The sequence below is a fragment of the Chrysochloris asiatica genome, unplaced genomic scaffold (genome assembly GCF_000296735.1).
Source record: "Chrysochloris asiatica unplaced genomic scaffold, ChrAsi1.0 scaffold00150, whole genome shotgun sequence".
NCBI classification, from domain to species: domain Eukaryota; kingdom Metazoa; phylum Chordata; class Mammalia; order Afrosoricida; family Chrysochloridae; genus Chrysochloris; species Chrysochloris asiatica.
The window spans coordinates 7,865,720-7,888,947 of NW_006408668.1; the positions used below are offsets into that span (position 1 = coordinate 7,865,720).

Here is a 23,228-nt window from a genome sequence, read left to right on the forward strand (position 1 = left end):
GGGTTCTTTGCCCTTTGCTTTTTTTTTTTTTTTTTTTGTCTCTTTCCAATTTAGAAGAGAGAAGACATGCCCTCGTCTATTTTAATGGGTCACCAGCCCAGAAATAGGCATTTGGTCATCACCACCCAGTGAACCCACCAGACCAAACATGGTGAGAGGCAATGGAGTGAAGTTAGGCAGCACGTGTCCTCCTGGGACTGAGGATGTGAACCCCAGAATGCCCTTGGACAACATCACAGCACTCGGGTAAGGCCCCAGGGCCACATGAGCTGTCCAGCTGCCAGAAGGGCAGCCTCTGTCAGAGAGAGGATGATTTAGCTCTGCTCTCTCAGACTGTGCAGCTTTCCCTTGGTTGAGACACAAATTGAAAGACATTCCCAAACAAGTAAAAAGGACTTCACTAAACTCAGTGCTGGTTTATATACTTTCAAGTAGACGTGGCAATTCAAAATTTAGAAATAATCTAACTGTGTATGAAGACATGATGTATGTGGACAGGGATTTATAGTTGTCATGGAAAAAGCAAGCTTAAATTTAGAAAGTCTACAACAGCAAGGTCTCAGTGAATAAATCATAGTGACACAGGAGCTTGGACTTGGACTGAGAAAAGGAAAATGTGAGTCGCAGGCTTTGGCAGCCACTGGGCACAGGGACTGGGGGCAAATGTCCCCGCCCCTCAGCCACTGGGGTCCTCCTCAGTAAAGCTGGGGAGCTGTAACACCCAAGTCTCCTTCCTCTAAAATTCTCAGGGATGTTTTTGGTTCTTTGAAGAGCTCTTTTGAATGCACATTAATGACTTTCAGCAACTATTATAAAGGGTAAATGCCAATTACGTTTCAATGGCCAAACAGTTTAGGAAAAGGTAGGCAGGCGTTAGAATTACTCCTCACTAAGGAATCCTGGTGTGGCACTATGGGCTAATGTGCTAGACTGCAAAGTTGTTAGAACCAGAACATCGGTGGTTCAAGCTCACCAGCCGCTCCTTGAGAACCCTAGACAGGGTAGCTATGTGTCGGAACTGACTTGATGGCACTTAACAACAACATACAAATGCTCTTAGAACAAATGTTGTTCAAGTTTATTTTGCTTCTCCATGTAACTTGCATGGTGGCTGCTGTGGCGTCAGTTCCAATGCATAGCGACCCTGTATAGGGTTTCTAAGGCTATAAATCTTTATGGGGAGTAGAAAGTTTCATCTTTCTGCCGAGGAGAAGCTGGTAGATTTGAACTGTTGATCTTGCAGTTAGCAGCCCAACTCATAACCCACTAAGCTACCAAAGATCCTTTGCAACTTGCGTATGCATATTTAACTGATAAGAAAATTATGGTAATTTTTCATTTGAGAATGCCACAATGAACAAATCGTCTTATCTGACTAAGTATGCCTCTTGATACAACAGTTCTTGACTTTACCTACTTCTCTTTAAACAAAATCCATATGAGAATGATTCAGTTTGACTGTATCTCTTAAGAAGTGAAAAATTTAAGTGCATGGGAGGAACTAGGATGTTTGTCTTGGAAAAAGTTGTGGACCTGGGCGGGATATGAGACTGCCCTCGGCTTGGAGAAGGGCGCCAGTGGGTGTGGATGGCTCGAAAGTTCAACATGAGAATCAACCACCCTTTCTCTAACACCTGCTGGCGCCTCACTCTTTATCCACAGAGATGGGCTTATCATCAACAGCGGCACAGAAACAAGCTCAGAGAGGTTAGTGTCTTCTCGGAGACTCAGACAGAAAGAACTGGCACTGGTATGACTCTACGCTGCACATTAGTTCCTTTCGTCAGGATGCTTGTATTGAGCAGAGAGCAGGCACTGGAAGGGAACACATTTTGGGGCAATATATGGGGAGAAACAAACAGACAAATAAATTCCAAACAAAATGACTTTCATGGGCAGTGCTGAGATTTCTAGGATGTAGTTAAGTACAGATAGGTAGCTGGGCTACTGGAATTAGTGAAGGGTTTGCACTTGACTTCCTTCATTGAAAAAGCCTGGTTATGAAAAATATGTATCAGCTTAACTGCACAGTATCCTTAATGATGAGAAAGCTGATTAATGTTGATAAGTGATTCACCTTTGGGGCCAAGCTTATGTGTAACATCCACCGACTGGTAGCCAATCCATTAACCACACGGCTTTAGATAACTCTGAAGGATCTGCCAAGACCATACTATTTATGTTTTATTTTTCTCACTAATAGGTGTGAGGGAATAGGAGAAAGTGTGTGTTTGTGTTAACACAAGCGCTTTAGGCAGAGTAAAATGCAGGTGCACAGGAAAAGCCAGAGGAGCCTCTTGCAGGTGGCCATTTACAGTCCCTTTAACACCAACTGTGGAGAAGCCACCACTGGGTTTGGAAATGACAAAGCTGACACAAAGCAAGGAGAGTCCTACAATTCCAGGCACTGTATGCTGCCCGAGAATGCAATGCGCTAGACTTCCCATAAGTTCTACAAAGTTCAGGGAACCAACTCAGAGTCAAAGAACCCCTGAGCGCCCATGGTCCAGGTCCTTACTGCCACCATCCCATTTCCTTCTAGGTATGGTCCCAGACTTCACCATGGCTGATGTTCAGGGAAATGTCTGCTCAGTCTGAAGACACTGGGCTGTGAGTGGAGGTGGAATCCAGAAACCGACACAGGGAAGAGGAGAAGATAAGGTTCCAGGAGGGGTGACGGGGAGAAAGAGACCAGGGTGAGCTATTTGTGGATCTAACAAGGCCTCAGTAACCCTGAGGATTGAGGGATTGGGGCTGGAGACCCACTAAAAGCTCAAGGCCACAATGATTATTTGGGGAAAGAGAAACCGTGAAGGGGCTAGAAGCAAAGTAGAAGGGCACAATGTACCCAATCAAATTAGCCCATTTATGAGCAAATGCCTGGGGTTCTAGCGATGGCTGAGTTAGTGGTGTTGTGTGAGCTGAGAAGGATTTGCTGACAACAGATAAGAACACGCTATAGACATGAAGAAATTGTCCTGCTAGCTTATCTCTAAATCTGGTCAGAAATGTAATGATCAGACTGATCATAGAGCTGTTATTTAGGAGTGAAAGAAACCATCACTTGGAGACTCAGTTTAGAAAAACCACAAATCACATCTAGGAAGCTCAATATGAACCAGATCAGAGGTCAGCACACATGTGCTACAAAGGGCTAGACAGAAATGATGTTAAGCTTTAGCTGCCACAGGTCTTGGTGTTGACACTATAGTGCACAAACAGTCATAGACAACGTGTAAATAAAGGGGCAAACCTGGGGCCCAAGAAAACACTATTTACAAAGGCAGGCAGGATCTGGCTTGGAGTCAGAGTCTGCCACCCCTGAATTGATTTCTACATCAAGAGTAGCTGAAAGATCCCATGTGCAGCGCTAACAGCAACGGAGGCCCACAGTGCTGCCCGATACGGTTTCGAACGCCACATCGACGCTCAGAAGACAGGCGGAGATTACATGGGACGTTTGAGCGGATACCCAGTATCTGACTGTAATATGTACTCTTCAATGCAATGTTTACAAGTGCAGGTAAAACTGCAGCAAGTATAATGTACAAATATGAGCCTCTCTAAATCATGCCACCCACTCCGGGAAGTTCACTGTGCTCATGGACATTAATCATCTGCGTTGGCTTCAGGGTGTGGAAACCGAAAACATTCATGAGGTGGCCTGCTTCAGGCCACAGCTCCCACATCCCAACTGGTCCCTCACTGGATCTAAGAAAAGTTGTTACATGCCCCACAACGAAGGATTCCCTCAAATATTTTCCTAGCTCAGGAAGCACAAGGCAAGCTTTGTTAACTTAACTACAAACTCTACCTGGATATGAAAAAAGAAGCCTACAGAAGCCTTACACAGAAACCACGTACCTGGGCTGGACTCTTCAGGAGGGGGGCTGCAATCTGCACAGAAATGGAGGGCGACACAGATGGTTAAGGAGCAGCAACACAGTTCAAACACCAACAACTCACGGCTTAGAGCAACTGCAGTCGCAGCCTGCAGTAAGGTGGCTACAGTGGAGAGGCACAGGAAGGTGCTCTGCTGTCCTTAGCGGAGCCCTCTGGGTGGTACAGCAATATCCGCTTTACCAGGGTAAACATTCATGTTGCTACTATTTCAACATAAAATGCTCTTCAGGATGAGTGAACTAGCATAGACAATGTGCTAAGTGCCTCAGGAAAAGTGTGCACATGAATTGCATTGCATCCATGTTGGCTCACACTGTCTAGAAGCAAAGTTCTAATGAGAGAAGCTGACCAGTATATGGAGAAGCCACAATCCTGAGCCCACTATCCTGACTCACTATGGTCTTGGGGAAAACTGGGCTAAAGATTTACTGCTAAGACTCAAAAAAATTAAGACCCAGTAGTGGAATAACAAAATAAAAATATGCCAAATAAATCTACCTGGATATTCAAAGTTTAAACTAAATGTAAAACTTCTGTAGTTTGAGGGAACTCTAGAATTAGAGTGTCCTTTTACCTTCCTCAAAAAATACCCATTTTGATTTAATTTCACTTATACAGAGCTACTTGCTGGGAAGAAATCACTTCAATTGCACATTTCTAATCAAAAGGAACTTACTTGGGCATGCTACCTGAAAGAAAGTAAACTTGAAAAGGGATCACTTTTGGAGTAAAATTTTACTTCAGGTCTCAACTTTTATGCGATTAAAATGTCCTCAGGATACTGAAATGAAGTTCTCAGGATCCTGAGGAGGCCAAAATCAGCTCTAGGAGACTTTCTGTGGGAGGAGAAGCCAGGCCTCAGACTGCCTGTGGAGATTCCCTGGAGCAGCATTTTCTGTCCAGCTGCTTCCTCAGTGGGTGGAAGGGCTCTCTGTGGGGCAAGAGTATTTTCTGCATTATCAAGAAAGTGTTGGCAAGGGGACCCTTCCCCTCTTATCGTTCTTGGAAATGACTTCTTAAACTGACAAAAGGGATAGCAAATAGAGAGTAATTTAAGGTCTCTGTAAGTTGGAGACTTCAATCTCTTTAGTTTAACTCAAATATTCTTAAATCATCTACCTAGGAGACAGACAAACCCACAGTGTGGAGAAACGATTCTTTAGTACCTTAAATATCTGTCTGGCTAATCAGACAGATAACCCTGCACCCTGAAAAATAATACAGACTTGTGCAAGCTACCCTCCCTTCTACCAACGCCTTCCTCTAAATTCCTAGTCTGTGAATGACAAAGCAGGTTTCTATGAGCTTTCGTGGTGATCCCAAACAGCTGGGTTGGGACCATTCCTGTGAAGGCATCAGAAATGAAACCCTGATTGATAACTAAACCTTTCAATCAAAGGAGGGAGAGGAGGTGTCCTCTGGGACTCCTGGACCAGTGGCTGCAACTTTCTTCAAGTCGTGGACTTCCTTGAGAGTTGATGACCAGGATGGACTCTCTCCAAGCACCTACAATGTCAGCCTGTAACCCCTGGGCTACATGTAACTGGGATTACATGTACAGACTCCACATTAAGAAAGTCCTGGTCCGATGTTTGACTGAATCTTCAGATAAAAAGACAGGATCAGAGCATGCATGAAGATGGTCATGACAGAGCCACTGGAGTACACCTGGGCAGTGGAGTGCACAGGTGTGGTGTGGACCACTTACAGGGAAAACAGGGAGAAGGAAAGAAAGGAGTAAGGGACCTCTGTGGTTCCAGCTGGCAGAGCCCTGGCCCTGTGTAATCCCACCTGCAGACAAAGCCTTGATCAATTCTGTAGAAGGTGAGCTGAAAAGGGGCAACTTCTTAGTGAAAGGAGAAAACCAAGGGTGCAGGAGAGGGCAAAGAATGGGAATTAAAAGTGATGAGGCCTTGCCTTTCCAAGAGAGACAGAGTTGTTTGTCTAAAATAAGTAAGTTGTGTGGATACAACATACTCCTTAAGCCCAAACAACTGCTGTAGTAACTTGGAAGAGTTAAGAGAGAGCCACGGTCTGGCACTTGAAGTCAAGGAATTGATTTCAAAATAAAGAGCTCAGACTTGTAACTTTCTGATCCCCATGATCTCACTGACAGCTCCTCAGCTAAGCTACATCTTTTTAAATGGAGGCTCTTCTGGGGCTAGTTTGGTGGCATATGGCTTCATACGTTTTTTTAAATACTGGTCAGCAGCATTAGATTCTCTCAAATGGCTGCGCTTCATATTCCCATTAACACAACAGAGTTGATTTTTATGGCACACACAATTGCACATTAAACCCTAAACAGCATAAATAAATACTCATGTAAATAACTTTACACTGGCATTTAAATGCTTCTATATTTGTACCATACAGTGTGTACTTTAAAAGATGACATTACTTTATGGATATACAACACATCTGATTAAACACATTATCGCCATACAACACATCTGATTAAACAAACTATCTCCTGCATTTACAAAAAATCCAGTCAATTACTCATTTGATATCTTCAGACAAAACTTTGAAATTACAAACAGGGCAATACTAAAGAGCAATGAGTAATGAGTTTTGATAAATGTTTGAAGAGAAACACAATTTACATAACAAGACACAAAAGACACAAAAGAGCTCCACGAATCAGTCCCCTGTGGATGGAAGAGTAGGGAGCATGAGCACTACTGAAACAAAGGCTTGGATGAAACACTGCCCTGAAAACAGGCTGCAGGCAGATCCGAAAGGTGAAGGGCACCTTATCAACGGAGCAAGCAGTGATCAAGAGGCTCTGATGATAAAGGACCAGGAGCCACTTGAATGAAACTCATCCAATTCAGAATGGTACAGCCCTGGCTGCATGAAGCCTTCCCCTTGTACATCTGGGCATTACTTGCTACAACTTAAGTCTCCTCAAAGACAGCAAAGAGGTAGCTGAAGCTCTTTGCCCATAATCCCTTCCAGCTCCCAAAGCAGAAACTGAGAGGTTCTGGAGTTACAAGGACCAAAGACCTGCTTGTTCTGAACACATGCACCGCCCAGCTTCAAGCTGCTGACTATGGGGGCTCTGAGTCTCTGCTTTGGAAGAGTATGCCCACGTAAGTGCTCCGGGAGGATGGGCTAAACAGAGGAACCTAACTCAGCCCCTTGAAGCATGCTCAGTAAACACAAGGTACCCTCCAGCTGTATTCCTACATCTGGGCCTCTCTCAGGATCCTTGAAGTTCTACCGTCACTGCCATGGCAGTGGACACAGGTGGGCCCTGGTCAGATGCACACAGGGGCTCCTCTGCCCTGTCAGCTGCCAGATGCTCTAAGATCCCTGCTCTGCCTGATGGCCCTCCAGGCCTCTGCATTCAGGGAGGAATTGTGGAGTCAGACACACAGACAGACAGAGTGGACAGAGTGGGTGCAACAGGTGGGGGGTGGGGGTGGGAAGCATGGATGCATACGCACGTGTGGTCAGGTGAGGATGGCATGCAGCAGAAGGCGTGGTGGAGGGGCATGGTGAGGAGGGGGCGTCGCAGAAGGGGTCCTCCGGTCTGATCCAGTAGGCACAGCTATGCCGGTTACCTTTCTTGCTGGGGCAGCCACCAGTGCCGCCGGGGAAGACGTCCTCGCAGCCCTCGCCCTGCAGGCGCTCCTTCTGCAGCAGCTTGTCCACCCGCTGGATGATGCACTCCAGGCTCTTGTCCACGTTCAGCCACACTTTCTCCTTCCGACCAAAAGGGCCCACGTGGGTCAGCACACGAGGGAAAACACAAACCAAGCCCCTCCACCCTGCCTTGGCCAGGCACTCATGACAATACCACCAGGCTGAGAAACACTCTGCTAGTTCATAAGACCCCAACACGGTTGTATGTGCTTTCCTAAAGACAAGCCAATGTCCTGTGGTCATTGTTTGAAAAGTTTGGGAAGTGTTTATAGTAACTGTTCCCAGAGCTCAGACAGGACCTCTTGGTGCCTCCCAGTGTGGGCAGAAAGGGCCCCAGAGCACAGGGGTCACCTCGTCCTCAAGAGTCATCACATAGAATGGAAACCACAGATGGGGTGGTGGGAGGCTGGGAGTGATTTAAAGAAGACCACACAGAGTACAGTATACCCAAGTGGGGGGGCCACTGTGCTGCTTCTGAATGATAAATCAGTGCGTGCTTCATAGTACCATATTGCTCAACATTTATAACACCAACAAATGATCCCTAAAATTATACGATATGTCACACCCTAAGAGAGACTCTTTGCACTGAGAGCTAATTTGATGACAAAGCAATAATATAATGCATTTCAGGGGCAACATCTCCAAAATTCCCTGCCCCACTTGACAACACCTGAGTTCACACAGCTCCAGATACATCTCCCTAACCACAAATCCCTGGGAGGGTTGACTTCAGGCAGAGTGTTGAGGAAGCAGGCCCAGGGAGAAGAGAGAGGACTTCTAATAGAGCAAAGGCATCAGGGAAAAACATCACCTCCTTCATAGCCATGTCTGCAGCACAGTCCCCAGCTGGACACAAGGCAATCTGCCTCCCTAACAAGATGGCCCAAGAATAAACTTGAAGTGCTCTTCACAAAGGAGCCAGTCCTTTAAGCACCTCCTATGGGAAGCCATCGGCAGCAGGCTTCTATTTTTCCACCTGGGTCCTTTTGCAGGAGGAAGACCCCAGGCAGCAGACTCACCCACTCCTCCTCGTGCCAGTCCACCTGCAGAGAAGATCGGCTGTTTCTCCCTGTCCACCTGGCCATGAGGGTGTCCTGGTCATTTCTGAGCATTACCTGCTCCTCCTCAGTTGAAGTCGGGGAGGCTTTGGAGGCGATGTAGTCGGGTCGCGCAGCATTCAGTCCATGGATTGAGTTGGCCAGGAGCTTGCAGTCGCAGACAGTAACCAGCTGCCGGGTCTGCAGGGGAACACAGAGCAGGGCCACTGAGTCTCCGAGGCAGGGGACTGGACATGCCTATTACAGAAGGAGAGCTAGCCTGGGGTCCAACACTCCGCCTCACTAAAGATGTCTGAGATGAAAGGCACGCTGCCATATGATGGCCTCAAATTGAATCTGAGCAAGAATTTCCTACCAGCTGTATCCAGCTGGAGCACTGCCTGAGAAGGAGAGTCAGGACTCAGGGAAGGGTATGGAATATGTGGCTAACTGCACTGGATGGTACCAGGCCACCACTACTAAAGGTTATCATCAATGATTCCACAGAAGACTCCTGACCAAAAGGGGGAAGCACAGAATTTCAGACTCTCATCGAGTCCAGACTTTCTGGAGCCACTGCAGTTAGACAACCCTTTGACGATCTTGCTCTGAGATCATCTTTAAACCTTACACAGAAACCATCCCTGGACATAATCTTTAAACCAAACAACAATGTTGTTGTTGTTAAGTGCCGTCAAGTTGGTTCCAACTCATTGTGAGCCTGTATAAAGTTTCTGAGGAGCAGGTGGTGCGTTTGAACTACCAGCCTTGTGGTTTGAAGTCCAGTACTGATCCTATAGGGCTATACCAGGAGTCCATAAACCAAACAAAGTTCAGCTTAATCCATCAAGAATTTCTGCCTTGAGCACTGTGTTCTTTAAAAAAGTGATCAATTAGAGAGCAAATTGACAATAGCAATCTGAGAGGTTGGAGACGTGAGTTTATCTGACTGGAAGTAGGATAATGTTGAAAAGGACAGCGGGAATGACTGGACCACTTGAAACCTGTGATTGCTGTCACTGAATTGTAGAGACAGAAACAGGTGGACTGATATGTTTTGCTGTGTATATTTTCACCAAGAAAAAAAAAAAAAAAAACTATATATCACCATATCCCCACTAAGACTACAAGAGAGATGGGGAGGAGATCATGGAATCTCTTAACATTCTTTGAGCCCTACATGCCCTGAATGTCCTGACCAAGTGGGGAACATCCGGCCCTCAGGCCATATGAGGCCCTCAAACTCATTGGTCTGGACCTGCCAACCGCAGTTCCAGTCATCCAAATATAGCGGGCTAATTTTTAAGATACCTTTGTCTGGGCCATGAATGATGTTACGAATACCCAAATGGCCTTTGGTTAAAAAAAAAATAGATTCCACCCTCCCCTCCCCACACACTAGGGAAGCTCTCTTCAGGCCAATAATTTCCACCTTTTCCTACTTCCTGAGAGGTCCTCTAACCTCCAGTCTTGTCTTTTTACACCTCAGCATCTAATACATCTCAGGCCTAGACCCTGAGAAATTGGATTCCTGGCACACCCTCTCTGGTTCAGGGAGTTCAGTATGAATCAGAGGCTCTGTGGAGTTGAATTTTACTTCTGTGAATCTAATCTCTACCTCTCTATCTTGTTGCTGGGTGAACGAAACGGAAAATGTAACACATTCTGATCCAAAACAGCAGCTCACCACCAGTGCAACGGATTTGAGCATGGAGGTGTAGTCAGAGGCATGGTGTGTGAGAGTGTGAACATATATGTGCTGGAAAAGAGTCATTTGAAAAAGCATCATCAAAAGGATTTGATGTGTCTATCCCTGGGCACTGTGGACCAATATTTATATTTTTAAAATAAGGTTCAAATTATTGTTAATTAGAAGCTGGTTTTAAAAAAATTATTATTATTATTATTATGTTTATTACAGACTATGCATTAAACTAGAATGAGATGGATCACAGGCAAGCTGCCCAGAAATCTTAACCAAATCTTAATCTCAAAAAACTCAAGAAAAAATGGGATTAAAAATTGATGGAATTCTTCAAATACCCTTCATATAGTTGTGGCCGCTGTGTGCTGTCAAGTAAATTCTAACTCAACTGTCCTATAGGGTTTCCTAGGCTGTAACCTTTGTGGGAGCAGACTGCTGGCTATTTTCTCCTGGAGCAGCAGATAAACTTGAACCAGTGACCTTTTGGTTAGTAGCCAAGCACTTAATCACTGCACTACCAGGGCTCTTTGAAGTTAGTTTACAGATTATTTTAAATCTGGTGCAGTGCTGTAGGATAAGCATTGGACTGCTTACTGCAAGGTTCAAACCTACCAGTTTAACCTTGGAAACCCTAAATGGGATTGCTATGAATCAGAACCAACAGCATTTAACAACAAGAACAATAAAATTGTATCTTTCTTATCTTAAGTTTGTATAATGGGTGTTTTATTTTTCAAATTCTTAGTATAATAAAAATGCCTCAAAAACCTGCTGAGTACAGTGTGAAACAGTCTCAAAGCAATGCCTTGTGGGGACCTGCATGAGGCAGTGGCTGAGAGTCATGAGTCTTGGGCTCTGCCTTTGGCCTGTCCTCATGCGGCCGTGATCACGGAAAAATCATTGCACCTCGTTGAGTGAGCCTCTTCGGGGACCAGATCGGAAGCTAGATTTTCAATGACATCCCCATGCTGACTCTGTGGACAGCTCTAGGCACACCTGGACTGCCCAGGGGCACCCAATGGTTTCCAAAGGAGTCCCATTCCCACCGGACTGTGTAACAGAGCAGCCTTCTTACCTTATCTGCCAAGATGGCGAGTGTCCTTTCCAGGCCAGTGGTGGACCTGTCCTTTGCGGCCCTTGAGAGCCGCTCTGCGTAGTAACTAACTTGGGTTTTCAGGGTGTTGATCTGGGCGATAATCTCCTTTGCTCTGATGATGTCCTGTGGTATGTAGATGATGGACTGGCAGATGGATGAGGTACTGGAAAGAATAAGAACAAATTCTAAGGACTTCTCTTGAATCAATGACTCCACAACATCTTCCCACTCTACTCCATAACTAACATAACATAAAACACCGGCTCCACAGGAATGTTTTCCTCGAAGAGGGTGAAAGTACATCTTTGGGATCTTTTTTGTCTGTATGGATGCTTACAATATTGAAATACAAATATTAAATCCTTTACCCATATTTGTATGGATCTCTATTTGTGCTGTTTGTATGTATGTATATGTATGTATAGATACTGAGCAATCATATCCAATAATTACCCAAATCTTCATAATCTCATTTAAGAATCTCATGTGTCAACTTGTAGCTAGTCCTTAAATGGAGATATGGGATCAGCTTTATGCCAGACGGGGCCATTTTATCACAGTGATGGCGGAGACTTCAGTGGGTATTGGCTTTTGTCAAGTTATTTGTTGTTTTTTTTCCGCTTGACCAATCAGTACTTCACATTCTGTGAATATACCCACAGTCTCCTCCTCCACATGTCTGAACCCAGTCTGTAGAAAATGGGGCTTCCTGTGACTTCTCTACTTTGAAAAGTAGTATTTCATCAGACGAAGAGGAGGTAGAGACAGTATCAAATCAAAGGCAAGGCTCCAACATTTCAGTGGCTTGGAAAAGCTGTCCTTCCTACTTCCCCAGTCCCCCTCACCACCAAGCAACATGTGAAGGTATGGCCAAAGGTGTGGCCTAGCACAACTAGGAGCCTCTGGAGAACCAAGCCCACATGTCCTCCAGCTGTGTGTATCCTGGCGGGCCCATCTGGACCCAGTACATGGAGATGAGAATTGTATGCCTCCTAGGGTAAGATCCCAAATCCACCCAGTATTATCAATGTATTGTCCAGACTACCTGAGGGAGCCAATGAAAGCAAGAAGGAGAAGAATCAGTCACCTGTATGGAGGTTTTCTCCTAAAATTTTGAAGCTATGAGGGGTTTTCATTGGTCCCGTCAAAGAGTTGCCCTTTGAGTTTGGGGGGAAGAGGAGATGTGAAGATGCAGAAGGTGCCCCTCACCACACTTTTGATCCCTTCCACTGGAGCTAAGGGTCCCCACAGTCAGGACTGAGTCGCTTCCCACGGGTCCCTCTCCAAGGCGACCCAAAGGAGTGTCAGCCAGGAAACTGCACTATCCCTGCTCCTGTTGGACTATGAGACAGACATGCAAATACTGAAAACCAAAACATCACAAACCCACAACAACGCCACAAAAGAAAACAATGGATGTGCCAGAAGCCCATGCAGCAGACGGCGATCAAGCCTGCGCAGTACGGCGAGTCATGTCATAGCACACTGGGCAAACAACTACTTTCCAATCTGCAATCACTCATTCAATGAATAGCTGCCTTCGAAGGCAATTTCATTAGGGAAAAAATACAACTCAAAATAGAGTTTGAAAAAGAAAAAAGAGCGTTTGAAAAGATTCTATTCTTCACAGCTATTTTGAGTACATCTGTAATGTGTGCTGTGTATAGATACACATATGTACTGAGGTTGTGTATACTCTATAACACAAACCCTTCCCCAAAACAGAAAAACATCATCATCCTCTGTTCATCCTGCATTTTTTCAAATCATATTCTAATAATAATAATCAGGGACTTCTAGCATGTGAAGTATATTGCAAGGGTGACAAAGTACTGTATTTTTTATGGTTTTTGTTTTGAGGTTCTTTACATGAGGGCCTTATATGTGGAAAATATAGTAAATTTCAGAGACTGGTGCTCAGGAATGATTATGAATACACAATCATGTGTGTTTATCTATCTAGTTCCAAAAATAGGGCAGCCACTTGAAAGAGTTGGTACAAGGTGGGGTGCAGACATCTTGCTGCTTCACAAGTTAAGACAACTTCTTAACTCCAGGGCAGAAGAGACTCTGGGGTTTACTAAGCGTCTTCTGTTCCCTGCTCTCCTCAAATGATCCTCTGAGGCAGCCTAAGAGACAGTGCACTATGTATGGGCCGTGGACCAGCTAACTCAGATCTACCAAGAACTGGGATCATGTGAGCTGAAGGGTAGAGCCTGCTAGTTACAGCCAGGAATGGCTATGGGCTGATGTAACTCTGGACATGACCTGGAAAGCAAAATTGTCTCTGCAGAGTCTGAACCCCACAGGGCAGAGGACCTGGAGGCCTGGGGTCCCTCTGACTACGATTTAGTCCTTTACATTCTTCAGGCGGGAACAATCCCGCTGCTCATAACCCACCTCCCTCAGCTCTATCCTCCCGCCAATCTCAGGTATTATCTGGAAATGTAAGTGGGGAAGAGAGGTGGGAGTAACTAAGCCCAGGTTGGGCTACAGAAGGTCTAGGTGTCATGTAAGAGGGACCCTGAAGAAGGTCACTGTCCAAGAACTTTCTAGATAAGGGTCAGCCCATAACATCTGGACAGGCATTTACCCAAGGGAAGGCCCTGGGGACAGCTAGGACTTCAGCTCTCCCTGTCCCATTTCCCTGTGATCCCTAGTACCGTACTAGTCCTGCTACAGAGAGCAGAGAAAAGGAGGTGGACAGAGAGCCTTCCACAGAAGTAGCTGCGGGTTTCTCCATCCTGACAGCAGGATCAGCAGCTACCTTCCCCAGACAGCCTCTTCCTTCCCCTAAACCTACAGTGTCCCCAGGGGAAGAACTCCCTCAGGGTGAACAGGTCTCAGCCTCAGCACTTCTCCGGCTAAGATACTCCTTGAGCCGCCTGACCTTCACAGCCTCACAGGCAGCAGCAATTCCTGAAGGGCCTGTCACCCTAATGAAGCAGCACAGCAGAGTCCTGTGTTCAGGCCTGGGCACTTCAGGCCTGGCCGGGGAAGTCGGGGGCCATAGTGGGCACTCCCAGGCTGCCAGCTGATTCTTTGGTGGGGAAACAAAAATAATAATTGCACTATAGAAATTCTTCACTTACCCTCCAGGGGTATGACAGACCCTAGTAATAATATTTGTCTAAAAATTGGCATAACTAGGAAGTATCATGAAGTGTAAGCTGGCTTCATTCACATAGGAGGTGATGGTGATGTGAAAAATGAAAAGCTCCAGGAATCTACGCAAGAAAGGAGGAAAATAATTCCCAGCTGCATGTGAACATGAGTGTCTGGGGAAGACTTTCCTGATCTGGAGAGTTCCCCATCCTGGGAGAAACAAAGGGGTCTCCACTCAGAGTGAGCAAACTGCTGCCAGATTTTACAGGTAAACATAGGCTGGAGATGGGCTATTCATTATTAAAGCACATTGCAGTTGGAAGGGAGATTTCTGTCTACAAGGCGTGTAGCGAGGAGCCCAGCACGGCACCATGGGGGAAGCACTGCCCAGGAAGGGCTTTCTCGGCCAGAGAGCAAGGCCAACAGACACTCTCCACAGACAGAAAACTCACCAACACTCCTCAAAACTGCTACAGAAAAGAACCAAAACGAAATGTTAGCAGTTAGTAAATACCAAAAGGTAAATAAGTAAATAAAACAAGGAAGGGAAAAAAGCCAAGTGTTTTTCAGTCAACATACTGGAGATTGCGTTTTGCGTTTCTGACTCCAGGGATGATAAACCATCTAAACAGCCAGGAGTGTTTACTCATCAGCTCACTGGCACTGCCTGCTTTAAGTTTAAACCCCAGGGAGACATTCCACTGGTAGGCATGTAGCATAAGCATTTAAAGGAAAGTTTAAATAATGAAAATCAGGTCTATGAGAGATTTTATGACATTTATAGGTAACCTAATTTTAGAATTTTCATGATGCATCTGAAAAGCACCAAAGAGGTATTTTGGAAAATGCTTAAATTAATATTATGGATTTTTAAAAAAAGCAAATAGGTAATCAAGTCTCAACATTCCCAACGTCCATAGGACAGCCTAGTGGCCCCATCTCTGGAACGGACGCACAGAATTCATGAGCTGGTTTCCTCCTGGCCCCAGGGAAGCATGACCCACACTCTACCTTTAATCACACTCACATTTTCCACACAGCAACATGCAACATCACAACAAACACACAAGTTCTGGCCAGCTGTACAGAGCTGGGGGTGGGGGGTGGACAGAAATGTCCTCCTCCTTCATATTTTCCCAGGAGCCCTGGGATAGGTGAATCCTGAGGCAGGCCTGGATACCTGCTTGTCTATTAACAGAAGTGCCCTTGGTGGAGGTGGTGGGACAGAATTCAGGCCAAATTGGCTCTCTGAGGACCTCTGTGTCTAATGCTACCCTGTCCTACAGGTTGGCATTGCTCCTCCTAGCCAGAGTCCTTTCCTTCCTAGTTTCTCCTCCCAGACTGGCCTCCCCAGACATCTAAGCCACGCCATACCACAGTGTACTCACTCCACTCACCTGCCTCCCCCCACAGTCAGTGATGGTCCCAGCTGCACTCTTGATCCCCTTCACCACACTGACAGGCTTAGCACCTGACCTTTCACCTCCTCCTGGACTCAGCCATGATCCATTTTACCAAGCCTTGTCTTGACTGTCACCCATGGGCAGTACAGTCAGGCAGTGGTCCCTGGTTGAGTGGGTGCCAGAGCTCTCCATCTCACACTCAGCTGGTTTCTCTTGACACTCCCTGGGATTCATGTCCTATTGTTCAATTCGCTACACAGAAGTCCAACCGTATCAACTCCACTTTCTGCAGAGTCTGTGCCACTGATACCTCCACACTCCCCATATCTCCCTGTACCTCATCCTTCTCTTGTTTTGCTAGGATTAACTGCCTGGTCCTGCTTTTTTCCATCTTCTCCAGAACCTTGCTCCATCAATGTTCTCGCCTCTTCTACCTCAGTGGATTCAATTTGATCTTTCCTATCAGCCTAATTCTGCAAGTTTGGCAGTTCAAGCTCATCAGCTGCTCCTTGGAAACCCTATACAGGGTCGCTATGGGTCGTAATCAACTCAATGGCACTTAACAACATCATCATCAGCCTAATTATTCTCCCCAGTCTGGAAACCTTTATGATGCTTCATCTACACACACCATACCTCCAATTCTTACACTTGGTGCCCCCTGATCCATAGCAATCCTGATGGGCAGCATCTGGAAGAGCACTAATACCTCTCAATTGTCCAATACAACAGCCAGGGGACACGGCTGGCTCCCCAAGCTGGGCTGATGCTCTGTCCATGTTCCCACAGTACCTTCTACATGCTTGTCTCAGAGCATCGATCACTCCAAATCCTGCTTGCTGACTTGTCTGCTTCACTGCCAAGGCCCTGAGCTCCTCAGGGGCCAGATGTGTCAGCCCTGCATCCCTGGTCAGCACACACAGCCCAGCATGGAGCAGGCGGACAGTGAGGGCAGCTCTCCCTCTCAGATGCTGTGTGCCTAGCTGCACCTCACCGTTTGCCATGGCCTGTGCCATTTCCTTGTTCTGGAATGCCCTCCATGCCGTCCACCTGGCAACTTCCTGCTCGAGACGTAAGCTCAATATGGCCTACTGGTCTTTTTGAAACTAGCAATGCTTGTCACTGCTGTCCTTTGGGAAAGCAGGCTGTTACGCTTTGTGGTGCTCAGCAGACTGACAGGGAATGCTAACGGACAAGCCAGTGGAGAGTCCACACTGGGTAGATCAGCAACTCTTGTCAACTCAATTTGCTACCCATTTTGGAAGGAAGAAACCATTAACAATGTGACTTCATCACCCACCCACCCAGCTGAGACACACACACCCCCTGCACGCATGCACGCACACCGCACGCAGGGAGCAGCACAGCCTCCACAGGCAGCTCCTCCCACCACACAAAAGCAACTCAGAATGGCTGGATGTTCACATGGCCATAACTTGATTTTCTTATTTTAAAAACCTGGGAAGCATCAGACAGCTGAACAAAGACCACAAACCCCTTCCAGCTACTTACTGTTTCTTGGTCTCTTCAAATTTGTGCAGCTTTTTTCGGAGACCTCCTGACTTAAAACCCTGGCAGTGTGCCGCAGGGGCTCCAATGGTGACAATGTCATAGTTCTGATCTGAACGACAAAAAGTTCTCCTCCGTTACTCTGCACTCAGGCCTGTGGACAAGCCAGCTATAGGGATCTGCGCAGATGCCTAAGACGCTGCCCCACCATCCCCATTCCAAGCAGTCTTGGGTTTCCTAAAGTCCACAGCCTGGGCTATCCAAGGCCTGCTGGAGCCCAACACCATCGTCTCAGCCAAGGGGGGGTGGGGGGGAGGGGGGAGTTCTATATGTCTAAAGGTGGAGCCGCACAGGATTGTCAAAATTGGGATCACAAACAGCCCCCTTTCTAGCACCACAACTTATAGGAACCTTTCTGCCACAGAAACACTAAGGGAAGCTGGAAGGAGATGCAATGGGAGGAAGGGATCTCCATTCTTTAACAAAGGTCCTTATCCAAGCTGGCTAGCAGAGAAGCATACTGGGAAGGCTGGATGGAGCATGTGTGGGCAGCTCAGAGACCAAGCATCCAGAGAATAGTAACAAGAGAGTGAGACAGTTACCTGATCCTCCATCGTCTTGAACTCGCATCCTTTGTATGTGCAAGTTTGTAGGAACGAATTCTAACTTTTTATCTGCTTTCAAACTGCTAGCTTTAAATGAGGGACCTAAGAAACGGAATAGGAGAAAGAAAAAAAATTTAAAGTCATCAACCTGCATTCTGCATACATGAGTGGCAACTAGGAAAAGGACATTTTGAGGACGCTGTGGAACAGAAGCAGGTAGGCTCTGGTAGTGGTCTAGAGAATTCTGAGTAGCCCCTGACTACATTTCATTTCCATGGGGGGGGGGGCGTAAAATGTTGAAGGATGGGCAGCTCGCTGCTCTGGAGACTGATTCTGGGTGTTTAGGTTGAGAAAATAATCTAGCAGATTCAGCATCAGAACACTATAGTAACAGTGTCCTGCCTCAACTGAGAGAGTTGACATAAAAACATGAAGCTGTGGAGCACAATGTCAGCACCACTATTAAAAGCAAATGGGTCCATGCTAGAAACCGCTCATTCCAACTCTTGGATGCCATTATCCAAGATTGATAAAACTTGTCCAACTAGAGTAGCATGACTCAATTCTATGAAGCAATAAAAGGCTGGTTTGTGATTCCCAACTCAATTAAGACAAATAAATGCTACACAGCATTGATTCTAGCCCTCGGGAACGTAAACTTAAATGTGCTTTCTTGTTTATACCTGGTTAGTTATAGGAATACAATGAATTGTTCTGGAAGTCCCATTCTTTACAATGCTTCCCATAATCTCATATGATCCATACAGTCAAATGCGTTTGTGTAGACAATTGTTCTCTTGAGGAACCTGTCTGTAGACCAAGAGGGAGTTGTTGGACTAGAACGAGGGGACGGTGCGTGGAAAGGTGTCTTTCAGGGTTATAGCCTTTTACCACACACACTCAATCTGCATACTAAGCAAATAATCTGAGAAACTGGACTATATAAGGAAGAACACAGCATCTGGATTGCAGCAAGACTCATTAACAATCTGCAATATACAGATAACACAGCCTTGTTTGCTGAACGTTAAGAGGACTTGGAGCACTTACTAAATAAGATCAAAGACTCCAGTCTTCAGCAGAGATTACAAGTCATTGTAAAGAAAACAAAAACCCTCCGAACTGGACCAATTAAACAACATCATGATAAACAGATGAAATGAATGAAATTGGGAAGTGTTTCATTTTACTTGGATCCACAATCAATGCCCGTGGAAGCAGCAGTCGAGAAATCCAATTAGATACTGCGCTGGGCAAATATGCTACAAAGTGTTAAAAAGCAAAGATGTCATTTGAGGACTAAGGTGCGCTGGACACAAGTCATGGTCATTTCAACTGTCTCACATGCATGCAAAAGCTAGACAATGAATAAGGAAAACCAGAGAAGAATTATGCTTTTGAATCATGGTGTTGGTTGAAGAATACTGAATGTGCCATGGACTTCCAGAAGGATGGAAAAATATCTGTCTTAAGAGAAGTACAGCTAGAATACTTCTTAGAAGCAAAGATGGCAAGACTTCATCTCATATACTTTAGCCAGGAAGGATCAGTCCCTGGAGAAGGACAGCATGCTAGGTAAAGTAGAGGGTAAGTGACAAAGAGGAAGACCCTCAATGAGATGGACTGACACAGTGGGTACAACAATGGACTCAAACATAGGAATGTTTGTGAGGAGACTGCAGGCCTGGGCAGTGTTTCATTCTGCTGCACACGGGGGTGTTATGAGTTGGAACTGACTCAATGGCATGTAACAGCAACAATAGTTACAAGAAGCTGAATAAAGATCTGTTAACATAGCCACAATCTTATGTCCAGAGTCAGAATCTATAATTAGTTAAATGAAGAACAATTATTCATAGAAAAGAAAGGACTTAAACTGACAATTGGAGAAGGAAAAAATAACTCCATCTGGTGGGAGAAAAAAGGGCAAATTAATTTTACCAGCATAAATAATTATGATCTGATAGTATTTGCTTGGTTTACATTTTGCCATTGGCGACTGCTCTCTACAGGCTGATGCTTGGAGTGTGGTGCTCAGCCCAGCGGTACTGCACCACTGTGGCCTGTGAGAAACACAGAATTCCAGACCCTGCCCAACCAGAAGCTGCATTCTCTCAAGGTTTCCAGGGATCTCATAACCATCAACATCGACAAGCTCTGCTCGAGAAAACTCAAGGCCACGTGGGTTTAACATTGTTCTGGGTCACAGTCATCCAGCCTGGGTAGGCTCTTAAGTTTCTTCAGGCAAATGGTGCCATTTTCTCTTTGTCTCATTCTTTATATTCAGACCAAACTCAGGGTCTTGCCATCTTGTCATTATTCCCATATTTGGTTTCTCCTCATCCAAGTTCATGGGCATTCCAACTGTGTCAGAATTATAATATGAGCCTGTGATTTTCCTTACACACAGAAAATCCATTTTGTAGAGGGGAAAGAGGGAAAAATCTGAAGAGGGAGAATAGTTTGAACCACTAATGCATTAAATTAAGTAATGAAAAAAAATTTTAAAAACAAAAAAAATCACTTTATCTGTAATGAAAAGGGAACGAGTTAAGAAGAATCTTCTAAATCTACCTTGAGGCACTTTAAAAATTATCTTTCAGGGAGAACACATGAAGTGTCTGCACTTTCTCTTTTGAGTCTTAAGTGGGAGAGTTCCGCTCAGACAATTTAAATGTTTAATCTAAGTACCACTGAGTCTTTAAAATGAGAAATTCAGAAAGCTACTTTTTCTCAAGGAAAGCAATCTGGTCATTTCACTGCTATTACACCAAGATGAATGAATATTACAAGCCTGTGAGTTTAGTTCTCTTCACTTTCATCTTACAATGGTTGTTTTGAGTTGAGGATACAGAGAAAGAATTTTTAATGCAGTTCTCACAGATGTGTCTTTTTTTAATGAAGACATTAAAAAAAAAAATCCCTACTCAAAAAAAGTCACACCCACATAAAGAATCTATTTTTAACAACACATTAAACTGTCTGTCAGTAAGAACATTTCAGCAGCTTTGGGTTGCAGATTGCTTGGCAGACAAAAGGGGATCGTGGAAGGCCTGCTGAGGATGAGACACAGCACTCACCTTTGTACTGATGGAGGTCAGTCAGGTTCTCCTGGTACGTGAGGATAATGGTCTGGTACTGAGTGACGATTTGGCGGCGCAGGCTCTCCCAGCAAGGTGACAGCTCCCCTAACTCCTCCAGTTCACACACTCTAAAAGGAAGACACACATACACACACATCAGGCTGTGGAGCCAGCTTACTTTCCTGAAGAGAAGAACAAAACATCCATGGAGACATCGCTGGTGCCAGGAATGGCCCTAGGCAGAGGCTGCGGTGAGGGCTGACAGGGTAACCAGAAGTAGAGACATAGAACTGACTACTGGGAAAGTGCACGGTGAAGCGATTAACAGTCAAATGTGCAAGGAAAACTTGATGGGAGAGGTGAGGAGGTGGTGGCTACAGGGGTGCAGCATTGCCACGCATGACCCTGAGGTGACCTTACACACATATGCACAGGCCATGCAGGCAAAGGTTTGAAGGGTAGCCTGCCTGAGTCAGCAGAATGCTGCACACTCCTTCTAGAACATGAGGGAGGCATGTAAGGAATGGCTCAGAGTCCACCTCCCTCTCCTGTCCTGGCCTCCCCTGGGAGGCTGGTAGAGGTTTTCAGGTTCTGAGGAGGTAGGAGGCCTTCTGCCCCACCCGCTCAGAACAGAGGTGCAGAATATAAACCACTTATCTTCAGTCTAGAATTGGTTTCTCAGAAGCTGGGTCAGGCCTCGGCATCAGCCTTGCCTTATCTTATCTTGGATATGTGTGCTTTGACAGGCGTGGGGGAGTGGAAGGAGAGAAGGCAAGGAAGGAAAAGAAGAGAAAAATAAAGGCAATGCTTAACTCTAGAAAAAACAAAAAGATGTCTAAGAACTGAAATGTGAACTCATTAGCTCAACAGTGAACAGCCACCTCACCATAACAAAAACAGTATGAACTGAACAAAAAAATACGGTCTAACTATAAGAGGGAGTCCTTGTGTGGTGCTGTGGGTTAATGCGCTGGACTGCAAAGTCGGTTTGAATCGCAAGGCCAGCGGTTTGGAAACTCTATACAGGGTCACTAAGGATTGGAACCGACTAACGACACTTAACAACAACAACAACAACAACATAATAGGAAAACAGGGAATGGGACTGTGCAAAAAAGCTTAACATAAGAAAATTAGTGGCTAATCTCTGAATCTGATTAAGAGCAGCTTATACATATGGCACTTAACAACAACAACAACAATACATATAGCAGACACTTAAACCCTTAAAAGTGTTTCTGGGAAGTGGGTCAGAGACACCACAAGACTTTTGTTTTTTAATTAAACGACATATGTTTTCAAACTATACACAAGCTTTCCATAGAGAAAAACAAAAAGATAATTTTATGAGAGTTTTTAGTCACCTACAAAATTTTGAATTTTAGACGTAGAACCATTTTATTATTAAACTAGGAAAAAATGATATAAAAGAACACTTGTGCTGCAAGGCTGGGAAGAAACTGATGTTTTCTCCATGCCTAGCAAACCGACACCACTAGCCACTGGTCAAGAAACCCTGACTAATACTTGGTTACTTACCAAGAGGTTGGCAGTTTGAACTCAGCCAGTGGCTGTGTGGAAGGAAGACCTGGCAAGCGGCTCTCGTAAAGATCACAGCCAAGGAAACTCTCTGGGGCAGTTCCACTCTGTCACAGGGTCACACAAGTCAGCCTGGACTCAGAGGTACCCAACAACATGAACCTACACCGGGAGCACCTTTGCCTGCACAGGGCTGCTGCCGGCCCCTCTCTGGAATGGCGTGACTCCTACGTCTTGGGTGACTCCTTTACCCTCTCGCTCTGTATTTCCTCACACCACTAACACACCTGGAGCTCTTACGTACAGCTTCTAGTTCTCTGCGCCTGATCGTCTTCCACAGTCTGTCCTGTTCGCCAAGAAATGTTTGGTGTGAAACAATAAGCAAAAACTCTCAAAATCAAAGCACTGTGTTGACGAACGACCTCCTTAAAATCACTGCGGAGGCCTGCTGTGTCGCTGTAGGATAAGCAAAGTCAGTGTGAACCACAGGGTCAGCGGTTCAGACTCAACGGCCACTCCTCGGAAACCCTATACAGGGTCGCTATGAGTCAGAACTGACTCGATGGCACTTAGCTATAGCGACAACAAT

General features: G+C 45.5%; 1 protein-coding gene across 5 annotated transcripts in view; it reads right to left on the reverse strand.

Annotated features, from left to right (window-relative positions):
* The window catches only part of INPP4A (inositol polyphosphate-4-phosphatase, type I, 107kDa), a 59,785-nt gene that overhangs the window by 18,898 nt on the left and 17,659 nt on the right, over positions 1-23,228 (reverse strand). For 2 of the 5 annotated variants that reach the window (XM_006870758.1, XM_006870757.1), the window contains exons 9-16: positions 21,098-21,228; positions 18,015-18,119; positions 17,416-17,524; positions 14,953-14,967; positions 11,375-11,558; positions 8,577-8,795; positions 7,473-7,614; positions 3,865-3,897 (exon numbers count right to left, since the gene is read on the reverse strand). In XM_006870758.1, the coding sequence (XP_006870820.1) occupies positions 3,865-3,897; positions 7,473-7,614; positions 8,577-8,795; positions 11,375-11,558; positions 14,953-14,967; positions 17,416-17,524; positions 18,015-18,119; positions 21,098-21,228 (938 nt within the window). Of the gene's footprint in view, positions 1-3,864; positions 3,898-7,355; positions 7,615-8,576; positions 8,796-11,374; positions 11,559-14,952; positions 14,968-17,415; positions 17,525-18,014; positions 18,120-21,097; positions 21,229-23,228 lie in introns of all 5 variants that reach the window. The other 3 variants (XM_006870755.1, XM_006870756.1, XM_006870759.1) reach the window with 3 other exon arrangements.